Raw genomic sequence first — 16956 nt, 5'->3', positions numbered from 1 at the left:
TATGTTTTCTAAAGCTGTGTTGACTACCCCCAATATCTGTTTTCCATACCGTACGAAATATTGTTTCCATAATCGTACATGTACAGTAACTCAAACTTATTGGTGTATGATTACTTATTTCAGGTTTGTCACCCTTCTTATAGATGGAAAATACACTAGCAATTCTTCAGTACATGGTTAATATCCCTGCCTTTAGTGACTATTGGAAGAGTTGCAGTACTGTACGTCAATGGCTTCTGACTAATATCTTCCAGTTCCTTGAGTGTAATTGGTAAAATACCTTTGGGCCCTGGGGACGTATTAATCTTGAGTGCTTCTTCTTTTTTGCTAAATTAAAATGTTGGTTATTGTTCATTCAGGTTATAGAAACCACACATGACCAAAGATTCTCAAATGTGGCTGATAAAGCTACAGCATAATAAAACTATTATACATGGAAATTATGCACCAGAAAAGAACGATTTATAGGTTGGCCCTCTTCCAAGTCTTGTTTGCAAACAAATCCATTGTGATAATTCTTCCACGTTAATGACTTACAAGGTTTTTAAAATGCCTGGAGAGTAGAATTTAGGATTTGGCAAAGTGCATAACTTCATTTCAGTTAAAGACTAATGACAAAAGACAATGTAATTTAATATGTGAGTCCATAGTGTCACATTACAACAGAAAATACAATTAACAGACATTAAATAACAGAAAAACTAGGTTATTTTAAAATTTAATGTATTAATAATATACTTTATTTTTTCAGGTAGATGCTTTTCAACAAACTCAAGTGTTATGCAATAGTGCACACCATATACACATACATTAAAAGAAAGCTCAGTGAAGCTCAGTAAATTAACCCAATAAAAATAAATTAAAACTAAATTATACATTAAAGGATAAAGTGAAAAGATAAGACTTTGAGGCAGTCGTAAATCTGTCAATCTGTTGCTAATTTATTTGGACAGTGAATTTAATATGTTGCTGCCCAAGAGTACAATATATTGCCTTTAAATGTGTAGTGCCTTGTTTTTGGTAGAGTAACAATGTATGGATTATAGTACCTTAGATTAAGTCTTGGACATTACCCATGCAATAAGTCTTTAAAACAAACTGGATGCATACAATATTCGTAAATATGCGTAAATATTAGATCCTTAAACACCACTCTAAAATTCATTGGGACCCAATGTAATTTACACAGGATGTAAGTGAGGTGCTGATGTAGCTTAGTTTTAGCCAACACAAGAGCTACAGAATTATGGGCATACTGAAGCCAGTTAGTAGCTTATAAGATGTTCTAATAATCAAGGCATTTCAACAGCCAAATTCTGATTAAATAAAGGCATACAGTATATTGACATTTCCCGTATGTCGTTGAGTTGTCGTGTGCATTTTGACGCAACAAGGAATTTTTCTTCAGCCGGCTTGTTGCACTGCCTGTCACTGAAAGTCCCTTCTCCTTTCGCAAATGGGCTTGGGACCGTCTATGGTCGTGGACAACCATTTACGCACTGGCAGGATCGGCTGAAAGACGACATGCGCCTCGCAAAAGTCACCCGCCGAGACGCCGCAGCGTACGAAGTGGAAAAATCGGTGCAAACAAGCAGACCCCACATAAGTGGGAAAAATGCGAAGAAGAAGAGAGATACAGTATATTGATATTACATCATCAGTGAAAGGACCTTCATTGTTAATGCTATCAGCGCTATGCAAATGGTAAAGGACACCCTCATGAAATTCCTAACAGAGTTTTGAAAGATAATAGAGTGTCAAAAGTAACACCAGTGTTTAAGCTTCTGTCCAGGGTTTAACTGCAGTACCATGAATAGCAGCACTGAAGCACCTAATTTTGCAAAGCTCATAACAGGAGCTTTTGAACACAATTCCCTGTCTTGTCAAAGTTTAGTTTAAGAAAGTTTTGTTGTATTTACAGTATATCTTAATATGAGACAGGCACCTACTGTATAAAGTGAAGAAACCCTATTTGGTCTACAAGTAAATAGCTGTGTAATCACCATAGAAGAGAAAATCAAACTATTGACCAAATAGCATCAAATAAACATGTACTGTAGCAATATGTACTGTAAATAATAAACGGTTAAAGTCACAACAACTGATTTAAAAAGAAAGCATTGATTAAATGGCTTCTGGTAACCACATAGGAACTAGTGTAACTAAGAGAAGTACATGTGATAGTACCAGTGCCTATTCCTAGATACTTTTCGATGTGCATCAGAGGAATGCTAATTGACAGTATCAAACAATACACGTAAGCCCAGAAAAAAGAGAATATTAAGTGATCTGGGGTTAGAAAACATCAACAAATCATAACCTTAACAAGTGCTATCACAGCACTGTGTCTTTGTCTAAACACAAACTGGATATGTTCACAGAGTTCATTAGATGCAAGGAGAGATTGTAATTGAGTTGCCACTACCAATTCCAGAATTGTAGTGATAAGAGGCAATTTGCAAATAGGATAGTAGTTGCCAAGTACTTGAGGAGCCAGGCCAGTTTGTCTTTTAAAGGCGAAAGGACAAGGTTGTTCAAAGCAGATTTGAAGACTACAGGTACAAGACCAGATACTGTATCAGTAATGTATTGATAAGGAAAGTAACAGATAATCACCACAACAAAGAGATGCAAATGTTAGTATATGCAAAAATGAGAACTGTAACAATACTTTAGTGGCATTACTATGAAAGACTCAGCATTAATAATAATAATAATAAACTTTATTTTATATAGCACCTTTAAAGGTGGCTTCTCAAAACGCTTTACAGGATGACAATAACAATAAATAAGAGAATACAACAATAAATAAGAAGAATACACAAGATAAAACACAATTACAATACTGTATATAGAGGAGACCATGGATGGTGGTACTAAGAAGAGCAGAGGGGTGAAGAATGGAACCAGTTAAGTAAAGGCTTTTCTGAATAAGATGGTTTTGAGTCTGGATTTGAAGGAGTTTAGAGAAGGTGACTCTCTGATATCCTTGGGCAGAGAGTTCCAGAGCTTGGGGGCATAACAGGTACATTGGGGGCATTAATAGTACAAAATCTTTACATTGTACAGAGAGGAATGTCAAATTACTGGACCTAATAACTTACAGTATGCACATCTTCTAGTATTGACAGCTTTTGGGTAACATACCCATGTCTTTTTGGGATATACCCATGATGTGTCATCAAGCAAAGCCAAATCCTAATAAACATTGGAATATGCTGTACTGTATCTTAGAAAATGTATTGGGTAAGATCGCCTGAGGATTGTGATAAAAATTCAATATTGTACTCCTTCTTTTGAAGATAATTTAATAAAATTATGACAAATGCAATGAAAAAATCTTCAACCACTGTTTAAAGGGGGTTCTGGTTGATGAATGCACGGCCTGTTTGATTGATCATCCAGGTCAACGGGGTCACACATGCCTGGTTGTCGGGTGCACAGATGTGTCGTTTGCTGCGTTAGAAATTTATAAGTCTCTCAATTTAGCCCGAATTTTATCGGCTGTTCTGTACATTGCCAGGGGCCTGGGTGCCTATACTATTACAAATGATACTGAGCGGAGTATAAAGCACTTGCTGAGAAACATAATTGACGACCGATCCCCATACGAGTATCTACGCTCCTTACTTGAACATGTAGATGGAAAAATAGTAGACGTGACTTTTGATTCATTGCAAAAGAAACATTATACTTATTTTTACAGAAGCGAAAAAAGATCTATGTAAAAGAGCTGATTTTTCCATGTATGTTGTTTAGCCTAGAAGAAGTACTATTTGCCAATAAAAGATAAAGACAAGGTTGAGATGAAAATGTGTATGTTGTTCTCAGGCTGTTGTATTTATAAAACTGTGGAAAAATCATTTTTAGAAAAGTGAATCTCACAGTGAAATCCATGTGTCTGGAAAGGGCAAACATTCAAAGAAAATCAGGTTTCTGCTCGAAGTGATGTTGAAAGACTAATATGTGGCAGTCTTTGCTCTGGTCCAAAATTTTCAAACCAATGCCCATGTACAATGACCAGACCACACTGAGCTGTATATGTAGTATGTGTGCTATTGTACTTTGAGACTATTGAAAAAGTTCACATAAATAAAACAGGATAAAAAAATTGCAGTTCTGACACCAACTTGCTATGGAAACAAACAATAAAGATTTTGGTCAGTTATTTAAAAGTGTTACATAACAGAAAGCTCAGTCCTAAAATTAGAAAAGAGATGTATTATTTATATTTTATAAATAATAATAAATAACACAAAACATTATACAATATACAATAGTTACACAATGCACAGATGTTTGCAATTCAATAACCTTCAGAGCCCTACCTTCTATAGATGTAGAAAATCTAGAATTCCACCTTTATAATCTAAAAATTAAAAAAAAAACAACAATCTAATAATCCGTAGAAAAAAACTGTATACTAATGAAACAGATCCTAGCCAGGACTAAATTTTCCTTACTAAGCAGAGGGCTCACCAATGAATGGGAACCAATTTCCCTTTTCTAAACAAAGGTATTGCTAAAGTAGAACGTGTGGTTTAATCCTGTAGATTCCACAATAAAGGAAATCTGAATTTCTAAATATATAAGTTAGTAAGATGTCTTATATAATAAAGAACAGTCTGGAATTCTTTTAGCATCCAGATTACCTGGAATTGGACAGGTTTCAAATCTACAGGTAATTTCCAAAAGGCACTTACTTACATTTTTGACAAAGGGGAAGATGACGGATGATGCTGATTCCTTCTTCCTGTGTTTATGCTGTGGTCCATTCCTATGGAGGCAGCTTGTGTTTCTGTAACGGATGTTGGAAGGTACGAATCGTGGAATGGCAGGAGAGCGAAAAAAGACCCTATGCATAGTGGCAGGCTGGGGGTTAGCCTTGACTCGGCTGTTCAGGAAATGCTGTATACTGTAGAAACCTATACCCTCAGGCCACAGATATGGGGCAACCTGGTGCTAGGCGGGTCTCAGGACATCCGAACCTCAATGCTGAGCGAGGAGGAAAGCGTGACCTGGAAATATAAAGCCCCAAACAGAGACACACCGGAAGGACAAGCAAAGCACAGGAAACTAGGGACAGGACAGAGTAGGAGCGCCCTCTAGCTGTAGGGGGCGTGACAGTTTCCTTTCTTTTTTTTTCAGCATGGAATAAATCTGTTACCTGTTCCTTTGCAGCCTACGCATGCTGACGCAGCTACCTCCTTGAACTACTATTGAATATGTATTTTAATATGGTTGATTTAATGATTTAACAGTGACTTTGTTTAGTTTGAGTAAATTATTAGGACTTATTTTGATCATCTGTATTTTCTTTAGTAGTTCTATCTTTAAAGACCCAGTGACATCTCTGTAAATCAAGCAAAACAATTGTCCTGAACCTTCACCATAAGGTAAATTAACTGGGAGCTATCAGTGTTGCTAAATGCATCTGTTCACATTTACTGTAACAATATGAACAATTAATAAATGTGTTTAAATGTAATTTTATTTAGGTAAAAAGTGGACCCCATAACATAACGCACCACTATTTAGATTCATGGGGAATTGTTATTTTTATTATTTTTCAGGAACTCAATCGAGAACTACTTTTATTTTATTTTAGTGCTTTAATTATTTTATTTTAGATATTTTAGAAGATAGCTTAATATATTTATTTAGTAAGGTTGAAACCATGGGAGATTAATGGTGGCTAGAGGAAAACTAAGACAAAGATTGCCCTAATGCTTGTGTATCTCTTATGAAAAGCTATGCTGACATTCAACTGGATACACACATTGTATTATCTGGAACACTGCCAAATTGCCTGTTGCTGACTGTGTCCAATTACATTAAAGTGAATACATTAAGAAGTGGCTATCCTGAGGCATGTCAAACCAAAAACTTACAAATAAAGAGCACATAAATTGAAAACTGTATATCAGTTACTTTCATAATGCTGGACATACTGAACTCTCTATCAAGTGATTTGCTCGTTGTTGCAGGCCTTGCCACTCACACTGTGTTATCTCTTAATGACATTGCAGTCCCATTCAACAGCTGTAATACAGTACAGTAGGTCTCCTTTCATTCTGCTCATTCCCAAATGCATCACACATGATGTGCTATCAGCACCTGACATGCTTCCTCCCAACCTTCCTACCTTTCAACCTTATGCTTTCTAACACTTTCTCAAAATTGGACATTCTACCTACCATGCATTTGGCCCCAACAATACCACCCGTCTTCTCATCTCTTCCCTTTGCCATATTGGACCTTAACCCCATCACCTAATTTCTCTTTTGCATCCCTTCCTCAATGTCAGTCAGCCTACCCACCAGGCCTCTGGTGCAAGCAATATCTCCAGTCTTCTCCTCTTTCTTTTCCTGCTGCTTCCTTCCCTTTCCCCTTTAAAAGCAGTCGACTGCATCTCCCACGAACTTCAGACATCCACTTTTCTTCATAGGGTCCTTGCCTGGCTCCAGCTCTGCCCACCCTATCCTTCCTCCCTTCCTCACACTAAATACTTGCTCTAGGGACCTACCCTGAACATACAGTACAAAAGCGATCTGTGGAGATATGAGGTGTCAGTGATGAAAAATATGACTCAGTCTAAATGTATCTCAAAATAACTTGAGTTTTTATTTGCCGCATTTAACTTACAGCCTTTCACTTGTGGAAGTGTTATCGTCTTACTCAGAAGCTGTGCTAGAGTGAGTCATAGATCTCAAACTACTGTATAATAAGATGAAGTGCATTTCAAGATGCTGTAGACAAAGAATATTTGGGTGACAGTAATTTAATAAATTATTAATACAAATATTCCTGTAGATGGTTACATAAATTACACTTATACAGTATGTTTGTTTATATAGTTTTGCGCTTTGTTTTCAACCAGCTCAAAGAAATAGACAAATCCTGTCCTAAGCTCAAAAAGGTAATGGTCCAATCTGTGTGGAATTTGTATGTTCCCCCATGTTCACATGGGTTTCCTCTGGGTGTGCTGGTTTCCTCACACAGTCCAAAACACGCCGGCAGGTTGATTGACTTCTGGTAAAATTGGCCCTAGGGGTGAGAGTATGCGTGTCTGTGTTTGTATGTGAATGTCTGCCCTCCGACTGACGGGTGTCCAGTCAGGATGTAACCTAACTTACACCCATTGCTTGCTGGGACAGACCCTAGCTCTCCTGCGACCCTGAATTGGATGAAGCAGTTAGAAAATGAGTGGATGGAAGTTTTATAGTGGACAAATGATTAGCACTGAAGTATGTCTTCAGACAGTGAGGATGTCTCCCTCAAGGGCACAAATTGGTGAATATTAAGAATTTGTATTTATTAGATTTGAATTAAATAAAAACCCATGACAAAACAACTCATCCACCAATGTTTTATTATAAGCACTTTATTTGCTAAATCACAATTTATTCACTTCATTATGTATATGTATTATACAGTGCCTTGCGAAAGTATTCGGCCCCCTTGAACTTTTCAACCTTTTGCCACATTTCAGGCTTCAAACATAAAGATATAAATTTTTTTTTTTATGTGAAGAATCACCAACAAGTGGGACACAATTGTGAAGTGGAACGAAATCTATTGGATTTTTGAAACTTTTTTAACTAATAAAAAAATGAAAAGTGGGGCGTGCAAAAGTATTCGGCCCCCTTGCGTTAATACTTTGTAGAGCCACCTTTTGCTGCGATTACAGCTGCAAGTCGCTTGGGGTATGTCTCTATCAGTTTTGCACATCGAGAGACTGAAATTCTTGCCCATTCTTCCTTGCAAAACAGCTCGAGCTCAGTGAGGTTGGATGGAGAGCGTTTGTGAACAGCAGTTTTCAGCTCTTTCCACAGATTCTCGATTGGATTCAGGTCTGGACTTGGACTTGGCCATTCAAACACCTGGATACGTTTATTTGTGAACCATTCCTTTGTAGATTTTGCTGTATGTTTGGGATCATTGTCTTGTTGGAAGATAAATCTCCGTCCCAGTTTCAGGTCTTTTGCAGACTCCAACAGGTTTTCATCCAGAATGGTCCTGTATTTGGCTGCATCCATCTTCCCCTCAATTTTAACCATCTTCCCTGTCCCTGCTGAAGAAAAGCAGGCCCAAACCATGATGCTGCCACCACCATGTTTGACAGTGGGGATGGTGTGTTGAGGGTGATGAGCTGTGTTGCTTTTACGCCAAACATATCGTTTTGCATTGTGGCCAAAAAGTTCGATTTTGGTTTCATCTGACCAGAGCACCTTCTTCCACATGTTTGGGGTGTCTCCCAGGTGGCTTGTGGCAAACTTTAGACGAGACTTTTTATGGATATCTTTGAGAAATGGCTTTCTTCTTGCCACTCTTCCATAAAGGCCAGATTTGTGCAGTGTAAGACTGATTGTTGTCCTATGGACAGACTCTCCCACCTCAGCTGTAGTTCTCTGCAGTTCATCCAGAGTGATCATGGGCCTCTTGGCTGCATCTCTGATCAGTCTTCTCCTTGTCTGAGCTGAAAGTTTAGAGGGACGGCCAGGTCTTGGTAGATTTGCAGTGGTCTGATACTCCTTCCATTTCAAGATGATCGCTTGCACAGTGCTCCTTGGGATGTTTGAAGCTTGGGAAATCTTTTTGTATCCAAATCCGGCTTTAAACTTCTCCACAACAGTATTACGGACCTGCCTGGTGTGTTCCTTGGTCTTCATGATGCTCTCTGCGCTTTCAACAGAACCTTGAGACTATCACAGAGCAGGTGCATTTATACAGAGACTTGATTACACACAGGTGGATTCTATTTATCACCATCAGTCATTTAGGACAACATTGGATCATTCAGAGATCCTCGCTGAACTTCTGGAGTGAGTTTGCTGCACTGAAAGTAAAGGGGCCGAATACTTTTGCACGCCCCACTTTTCATTTTTTTATTAGTTAAAAAAGTTTCAAAAATCCAATAGATTTCGTTCCACTTCACAATTGTGTCCCACTTGTTGGTGATTCTTCACATAAAATAAAAAATTTATATCTTTATGTTTGAAGCCTGAAATGTGGCAAAAGGTTGAAAAGTTCAAGGGGGCCGAATACTTTCGCAAGGCACTGTAAGTATCATATACTGTATATAGCTTATATATTCATTGTTGTTGCATACAGTAGTTGTCTTATAATTACAAAACAATGAGAGTTTAAAGCAGTGGAAATCTGCATTTTATCATTCCTATTTTATTAAATAATGTTGCCATATTTCACACAATTAACATTCAGTAATAATATTGAGCAAACTATCAAAACAGAATATTAATATATTTATTCCTAGGTCAGCAAAAATAAAATGCATGCAGGTTTCCCTTTAGCATATATTCTGTATCTATGACCTATAACAAAATAATACAGTTTGAAGAAAACTGTGCAATTAAAGTGAACACACAATTACAAAAAGTAGCTCCCTAGCCAGAATTAGATGTTCAGCTTATAATTTAAAATACCTCCAAAAACATGACAGGCTTTGCAGTTTGTAAGGCTGAATCCATGTAAAAAAGGGGCTAACAAGATTTGGATACAGTACTTTACCGATAGTCTACAGGTACTGTAGCTGTTCATACATTAGTGCCAATAACCCAGTCAGTGTTTGTGGCTTGATTTGTGTCTCTCCATTCCAATAACTTACACTTTCTGTCATTTTAAACTCTGATTAACAAAGAACATTTGCTAAAAACACCTGCAAGGTGTACATACTCACAAATATTTATGTTTTTATATCTTTTATATCTTATATTTTGCACATTAATACAAATAATTAAAAGGGAATAACAAAATAACATTAAGTTCAAAAATACTTTATTACTCTATTTTTCTACAATTAGTTTAAAATTATTAACATCTTAATGTCAAAAATATAATATTTCAAAACAGCAGCACAATGTATGCCTTTGCCTAGACAATTTTTCAAATATTTTTCAAAGATTATTAAAGGGAATTGAAAATTATTTTTCTACTTACCAATATTTATATTAAAAGGTAAAAGTAGTGCATATTATAATTATACAAAATCATTTTTCTTAGGTTCTAATTGTGATAAATAATTAAGCTTAATAGAGTTTCTGAGTTCAAATGCAGCTGGTATTCTCATTTCTCTGAGTACATATATTCTAACATATAGTAATGTCTTTAAAGCACAACAAAATCTTTGTACTTAAATATAATATCCACTATGCAGTTTGTTGTTAAGTTTTTTTTCATGTAAAATCGTTATCCTTTTATTAACATACTCTCATTTTTCAGCAAATTTTTGATTGCTTTCAGATTTTGTTTTTCTGTAATGAATCTAAAACTTACTCAAACATCTGTGTATGTATCCACTCTTTATGAAACATGTCTGTACTTTCATGGTTTCTTCCATATGACCTTTCATTAAGGGTGAAAACTCTAATGGAGGTGATTGAATTAGTAGAGTACTACAGAGATCTGTATTAGGATCACTGCTCCTCCTAATTTATATCTGTAATCCAGATTCTGGCATACTTAGCAAACTAAGCAAGATCACAGAATATACCCAATTTAGGATAAGCAAACACTTTGTAGAAGCTACACGGGAAATTCAAAAAGACTGGGCATATACTGTACAGGCACCCAGCCGATGTCATTGAAGGAGGACAAGTGCAGAGCATTAGATACAGGTTGCAAAAGGAAAATATAAATTAATATAGGAAATGATGAGTTTCAAGAAGTTGTCTGTGTTAAAAGTTTAGGTTTCTTTCACATAATTATTTTTAAATGATGTTTGTCTTCTAGCTAATGTGAAATAACAAAAAAACAATACTTAGAGAATGTCCAGATATAAAGTTAAAAGAATTTAATTTAAATCTGGGATTTTTATGTTATAATTTCATGATTCACTAATGTAACATCAGATACAAATATTGTCATATATACTGTGGTTTTGTGATTATTGGTGACCAAATATTTTTGTATACTTGCACCAATTTAATCTTTTCTCACCATTATGAAAGATATTGTCCTCCAGAAAAAAAGTGACCTTTTACATACAAAGAACTGAATCTTTTTAGTTTTCAACAGAGAAGACTACAAGGAACATGATTCAAGTATTCAAAATCATCAAGGGCACTGACAAAGTCAATATATTGCACTTCTTCAAAGCCTAAGCTAAAACATGCATCAGAGGACACAAGTGGAAACAAAACAAAAGTGAATTTAAGACTCAGAACAAAAGGCACTTTTTACACAAGGTAGGAGTCTGGAAGAAACTACCTAGCTATTATAATGTAGCTTCTTTCAATAAGTAGCTGGATGAGATCCTTTGATCACTTAGCTACTGTACTAGCAACCAATAAGCTAGATGGGAACAAATGGAATCTAATTTGTAATCTTTCTTATGTTCTAAGTACATTCTTCTTACGCACTGCCTCTTTATTCATCATTTTCCTCTTCCCCTTCCTCATTCCCTCCTTCTAGTTTATCCACTGACTCCTTTAGACTTTTCTTTTCTTCTTCCTCCATTCCTCCATTGTCATCCTGAGGTGGTCCTGGCTCTTCTTCTTGTTTTGCTTCCTCCCCTTCTGCTGTGTTTGCCTCTGGCTGTTCCTCTGGTTCATCTGCTTTCTGGTTTTCTTCCACCTCTTCTTCATTTTGTGATTCTTCTTTACTAAGTTCTTCCTTGGTTTGGGGTTCATGGTTCTCTTCTTCCTCATCTTCCCCATTCTCAGCTGGTGTCACCTCAGGTTCTGTATCATTTTCTTCCTCTTTTCTGGTCTCTTCCTCCTCTTTTCCATCTTCTCCATGAGGAGGCTCCTCTGTTACTTCTTGTGATTCCTCTGATTCCGTGCTGATCTCTTCATTTGCAGGATCAGTATTGTTGTTGGTTTGTTCAGTGGTTGAATCTTCTATTAGATTTTCAGCTGCATCTTCTCCACTATTAGGTAAGTCTTCTGTAGATTCCACCTTAGGAGAGTCTTCTTCATCCACTGCTTCTGCCTGCTCATATAAGAAAAACAATTACATCTGTTTTTAATTTTGATTTTATTTTAACAGATTTCTGAAGTTTTGCTGTACTTTAAACTATTTTGGCCTGCATGTTTCTTAATCGTTCTGAGAAGTAAACAATGTCTCACCACTCAGAAATAACTCAGAAGTAAACAATCAACATTTTCATTTATAATTGAGGTCAAGAAAAGATTTTCTTAGTATATTAATATTTGTTGTCACCTCCTTCATTGTTATTTACAGTACAAATATATTATTTATTTGTGGGTACAGTATGCATTGAAAATGTTGAAAATCATGAAGACCTGAAGGACTTTAGTTAGTTACTAAATACACACTATAATGTCAGATGCAGTAAATACTGTATACTGTATATACAGTATGTAATAGATTTTAGGTTTTTGAAGAAAGTACAGTAAAAGAAAACTACTGTATGAAAGTAGTGCAGTGCATTTTTTGGTATTTCACATTTGATATCAAATAAAAAGTAACAAATATACAAATATAGTTTTGAAAACTGTATGAAATCCAGGAACATGTATTTAAATAACATAGAATAATTAAAAATTGCACTTTTAACATTTACTAAGAGTAGGAAATGGGAAACCCTTCTTCAACTCAACCCTTATTCAAACCCTTATTTAAGATCTGTTTTCAAACATACAGTACAGTAAATCACATATTCTAAAGTTGGTATGTCTCCCATACAAAGTATAACTGGCCTGTCAAAGAAAGCAATGGAATTCTTTACCAGTAATAACAAATTGAGAACACTGGCCTTCAAAATAATGAAAGAAGACTACTTGACAGTCTATAATTAAGCATTTGCTGTGAAAAATGATAAGACAAGTGGATATATTTGTAAATGGTTTTGTTTCTTTAGGTTCAAATTCAGAGAAAAGAGGATGTTGAGCTGCAATAACTTAAAAGACCTGCAAATAATCTGTAATCATACATTTTGATGATAATCAGTTACAATGAAACTTACTAGTGTTTTAGATGTAATACTTGGTCTTACTTATTTTGTTAGAGAAATGTGATAAGATAGTTAACACTATGTACACTAACAACTGTGATTGTCAACTTAACTATTATCTAGCTGGGCTCACAAGTTCTATTTACACCAGCATACACAACGTGAAAGCTCAGTGCTTCTGATTCAATAAATAATTTTCACAATACAGGCTGACAGGAGGTAAACATAAAACATTTTTGAATAAAAAACCAAGGCCAAAGAATAACAATGTACCAAAGGAAATAATTTTCATTGTACAGTATAAGCATTCATGCAAATAACAAAATAAGTCATTTTTTAATTAAAATTCTTACTTTAGCTTGATAGAAACACTTGGCAGTAGTTACATGTCAAAGGAACTACAGAATTATATTAGTGAGCCATCAAACACAATAATTGTTGAAGTTCATTTCAGGGGTGAGACTGTAAACAGCCTGCTTTTATACATCAGGTTTAGTTACAGACTTGACCTTTGCCATATGTATCTTGTTAAAAGATAAAGAATAGCACATATTCAACTAGAAGCAAAAAAGGTGAAACGCTATCTTATTTATTGGGCTCACAATTTAACATTTCTTATGATCCCTGGAAAATTATACATTCTGGAACAATTTGTCAGCCCATACTGATGCAGAATAAGAGTGCATTCATACAGGAGAATGAAGCAGGTTCTATGAGTTTACATTAAAAGGCAATGGGAATAATGGGGTAAAAGTCTTTCGATGCTGTTGTTGAAGAACTTAGAAACTTCAACAATCAATTTCAATTTCTTCAATCTCAATTGTAGTAATGGCCTTATGTGTAAGAACATTTTTGATGATGATGCAACACAATGTTTATTATGAAACAGTAAATTTCTTCAGATAGACAATTGGCAATAAAAGAAATTCCCAACACCACCTGCTCCTCATCTGTGTGAATGAGTCTTTATAATTTAATAGACATGCTATAGGGTGAAAAACTTATTCATATCACCATTTAACACATTAGTACTATTGAAGGAAAATGGACATTTTAATTATAAATATGCAGATTACTGCAACTATGTAAATTTGAGTGTAGTACTTAAAACATATTATTTATTCACATATTTATTATACTGAACTGATTTGGAATGTACATACTATAACATACTGTACTGGGAGCTCGACAGTATCTTACAGGAGACTTGGCACTGACTAGTGCAGCAGACTAGTGCAGTCTGTTATTGACGTCACAGCAAGCTCACAAACCCCTGACAGGTCCCAGGTGTCATTGTTGCACCACATGTTGAGAAGAACCCCTACTAACTGATACCTACCCATCCCCAGTGGGGCTTGGACAAACATGTTCCATCATTTAAGGAATCCTGGTCACATTTGGCTAATGACTTAAGATGCAGAATATTACTGCATATTTGTTTCAACAGCACAGATAAATCAATTAAAAACACAGCAGCTGCAGTCTGTAGATTAAACCAGCAAATCAGGGCTAAAGAATTCAAATAGCATTCTAAGCACCTACACTGTTTGAGATCTTTGCATATTTAGAGATCTTTCAAAACAGTAAATCAGTAATTTTGTATTTTTTTTTACAAAGGTCAATAGGGATATTACAGATAGGGAGCACAAAACTTTTGAGAATATATTTAGGTACACCACATACTGTAGGTTCAGTATAGCAATGCATTTCAAATAAAACAGAATAAAAATACTAAAGAATGAAAATGAAAAATATTCATGATTGGAAGTCATTGCTGAATACTTCTACAGGAGTTCAGACTAATGTCTCTTACAAATTTGGTTTCAGGTTTATTTTTGCAGTTGTTAACTACAGACATTCACAGTGTGTGCTTCATTGTAGCATATTTTAATTAGACGCAGATAATTATAATTTACCAGCAGGAAGTGTACAGTTTGCACTCATTTGCCAAAACACAGTCGAGCATCCTTGAGAGACATTTTTATGATAGTTATCGAAAGATCTTGAAATTTGTTTTGCAGATTTCTTGTCCCACAAGAAAACACAAGTGTTTTGATGCTCTATGGAGAACCTAAATTAAGTAATAGGCCTAATGTATGGAAACATATTAGTTTTTTTTCCTTGTGAAGTGTATGTCATCATAAATGCTAGCTAACAATTACATATAATATTCCAATTCAAATTATATGAGAGAATGAATAACACTGTTCAAAAATGACTAAATACATTTTTCCGCACAAAATGTTAGTGATATTTTATGACTGACTTTAAATACTTAGACATTTTATGTTTTTTATGCTAGATCAAAAGTAAAACAGACTTCTTTTTCAGTAATACTGTACTGTATTATTAAAAAATACAGCAATCACACTTTCTCCATTCCATGGAGACATACCATAATTACACTTATGCTTGTTTCATGTTCAGGAGCATTGGGTCTGTCAAGCTATAGTCTGATTCCACTTATATTTCTTTATGAAAGAAAACCAAAGCACTTCAAATAGATACTTTGAGGGTACATGTACATGTCTTACTTTAAGATCAGGCAATCAAAAGGTTCTTTAATACTTCTTTAGTACTTTAATTTATACATGTGTACCCTGGAAGACTGTTCTGTTTCTAGATAATTATTACCATTACAGAAAATAAGGCAAAATACATAAATCAATTAAAAATTCAGCAAATGGTGTCAGTAGATTAAAGAAAATTACCTGTGAGACTTGCTTTTATGAACATAAAACTTAAATGAACAAAAACAATTGTATGACAAGTTTATGTCTCCAGACAAATACTCATCAATTATTTGTCTTTAACTTAAAAATGAATGACCTCCTGTATACATTTCAAATCAGTGCTTACCTCTTTATTTCTTTGTTCATGCAGTGCTATTTATGTATTATTAGTGCTACTTATTTATTCTTACCAGTCACAATTTCTTAGGGAAGGTAGAAGAAAGGACAATTCACTTTGAAAACTATATAAAAACATGTTAAGAGTGAAAATGGGAGACAGTGCTAAATGGCAGCACCAGTCTACCTTCTATTTATAAATTTCAGACTGCCTCCACTTCCTCTACATGTGGTGCTAAAATGGCTTTTTATTGGATGAATCACATTTTTTTTTTCAGGCTTCAGTCTGCCTCGATTAGAACGTACCTTCCACATGTCCACAACTGATTGACTGAGAGGATGAAAGATGCCAGTTTTGGAGATTTCTATGTTTGTTAGAGGTTATAATTAATGCTGAGATTTATACATTTAGACACATAAGTGAAAAGAAAGAGCCAGAGTTCTGGATTTACAGTATTTCAATAGAAAAATCTTCAATTTTATTCTAGTTGCTAAATGTTTAAATCTAGAAAATTACTTTATTTTGAGTATTATCAAGACAGCTGTGTTGTCATCACTAGGGGAACAGAAAATTGTGTTGTACTGTAGATTGACTGCTGAAAATTCATTTAGTTTTTTTTATTATTTTCAGTGTAAGTTCATTATTAGCACAGATAAAGAGCAGCTTCAGTGATTTTTAAAACCAAAATCATGCTTTGCAACAACATGTTAAGTTAAAAGATTATGTGAATGCTGAAGTAAAAATGAAAATACTGTATCAAAATCGCCAATACTGGGCCAAAATGAAGACATACTAAATGAATGGGCATGGACACAGACAATGGACAATTATCAGTAAGGAGAAATAGGGTTATTCTAAGATGGCTCATTGATATACAGTAGCATCTTTTCCTGGGTTGACAAGTGTTCAGTTCCAAAAGCTACAATGAAACAAAACATTATGCAAAGGTGAAAGCCGGGAGCTCACAGAGGTAGCTGAGTATTATGGTGAGATGCTGGTCACAGACATTTAAGAGTCTATTGTGTTTACAGGAATGTCTGAAATGGTTTGGAACAACTAGATTTCTACCATTTCAACCAAAGCGCTGGGAGAGCTGAAAAACAAAATAAAAAACAGTCCACTCTTTCACTTGAGGGCTGTAATTATCACTGTTTGCTATGTCAATGAAG

At 35.2% G+C, this 16956-nt stretch overlaps 1 protein-coding gene across 1 annotated transcript in view; it reads right to left on the bottom strand.

Moving 5' to 3' along the window:
- Nucleotides 1-11372: 11372 nt before the first annotated feature.
- dcdc2 (doublecortin domain containing 2) overlaps nt 11373-16956 on the bottom strand; it is a 38764-nt gene continuing 33180 nt past the window's right edge. The window contains exon 10 of the mRNA XM_088928435.1: nt 11373-11952. Within this exon, the coding sequence (XP_088784561.1) occupies nt 11389-11952 (564 nt within the window). The 3' untranslated portion in view covers nt 11373-11388. The remainder of the gene's footprint in view (nt 11953-16956) is intronic.

The sequence above is a fragment of the Atractosteus spatula genome, chromosome 12 (genome assembly GCF_055471065.1).
Source record: "Atractosteus spatula isolate fAtrSpa1 chromosome 12, fAtrSpa1.hap1, whole genome shotgun sequence".
Taxonomy (NCBI): Eukaryota; Metazoa; Chordata; class Actinopteri; order Semionotiformes; family Lepisosteidae; genus Atractosteus; species Atractosteus spatula.
This window is presented reverse-complemented; position numbering and strand designations above follow the sequence as displayed.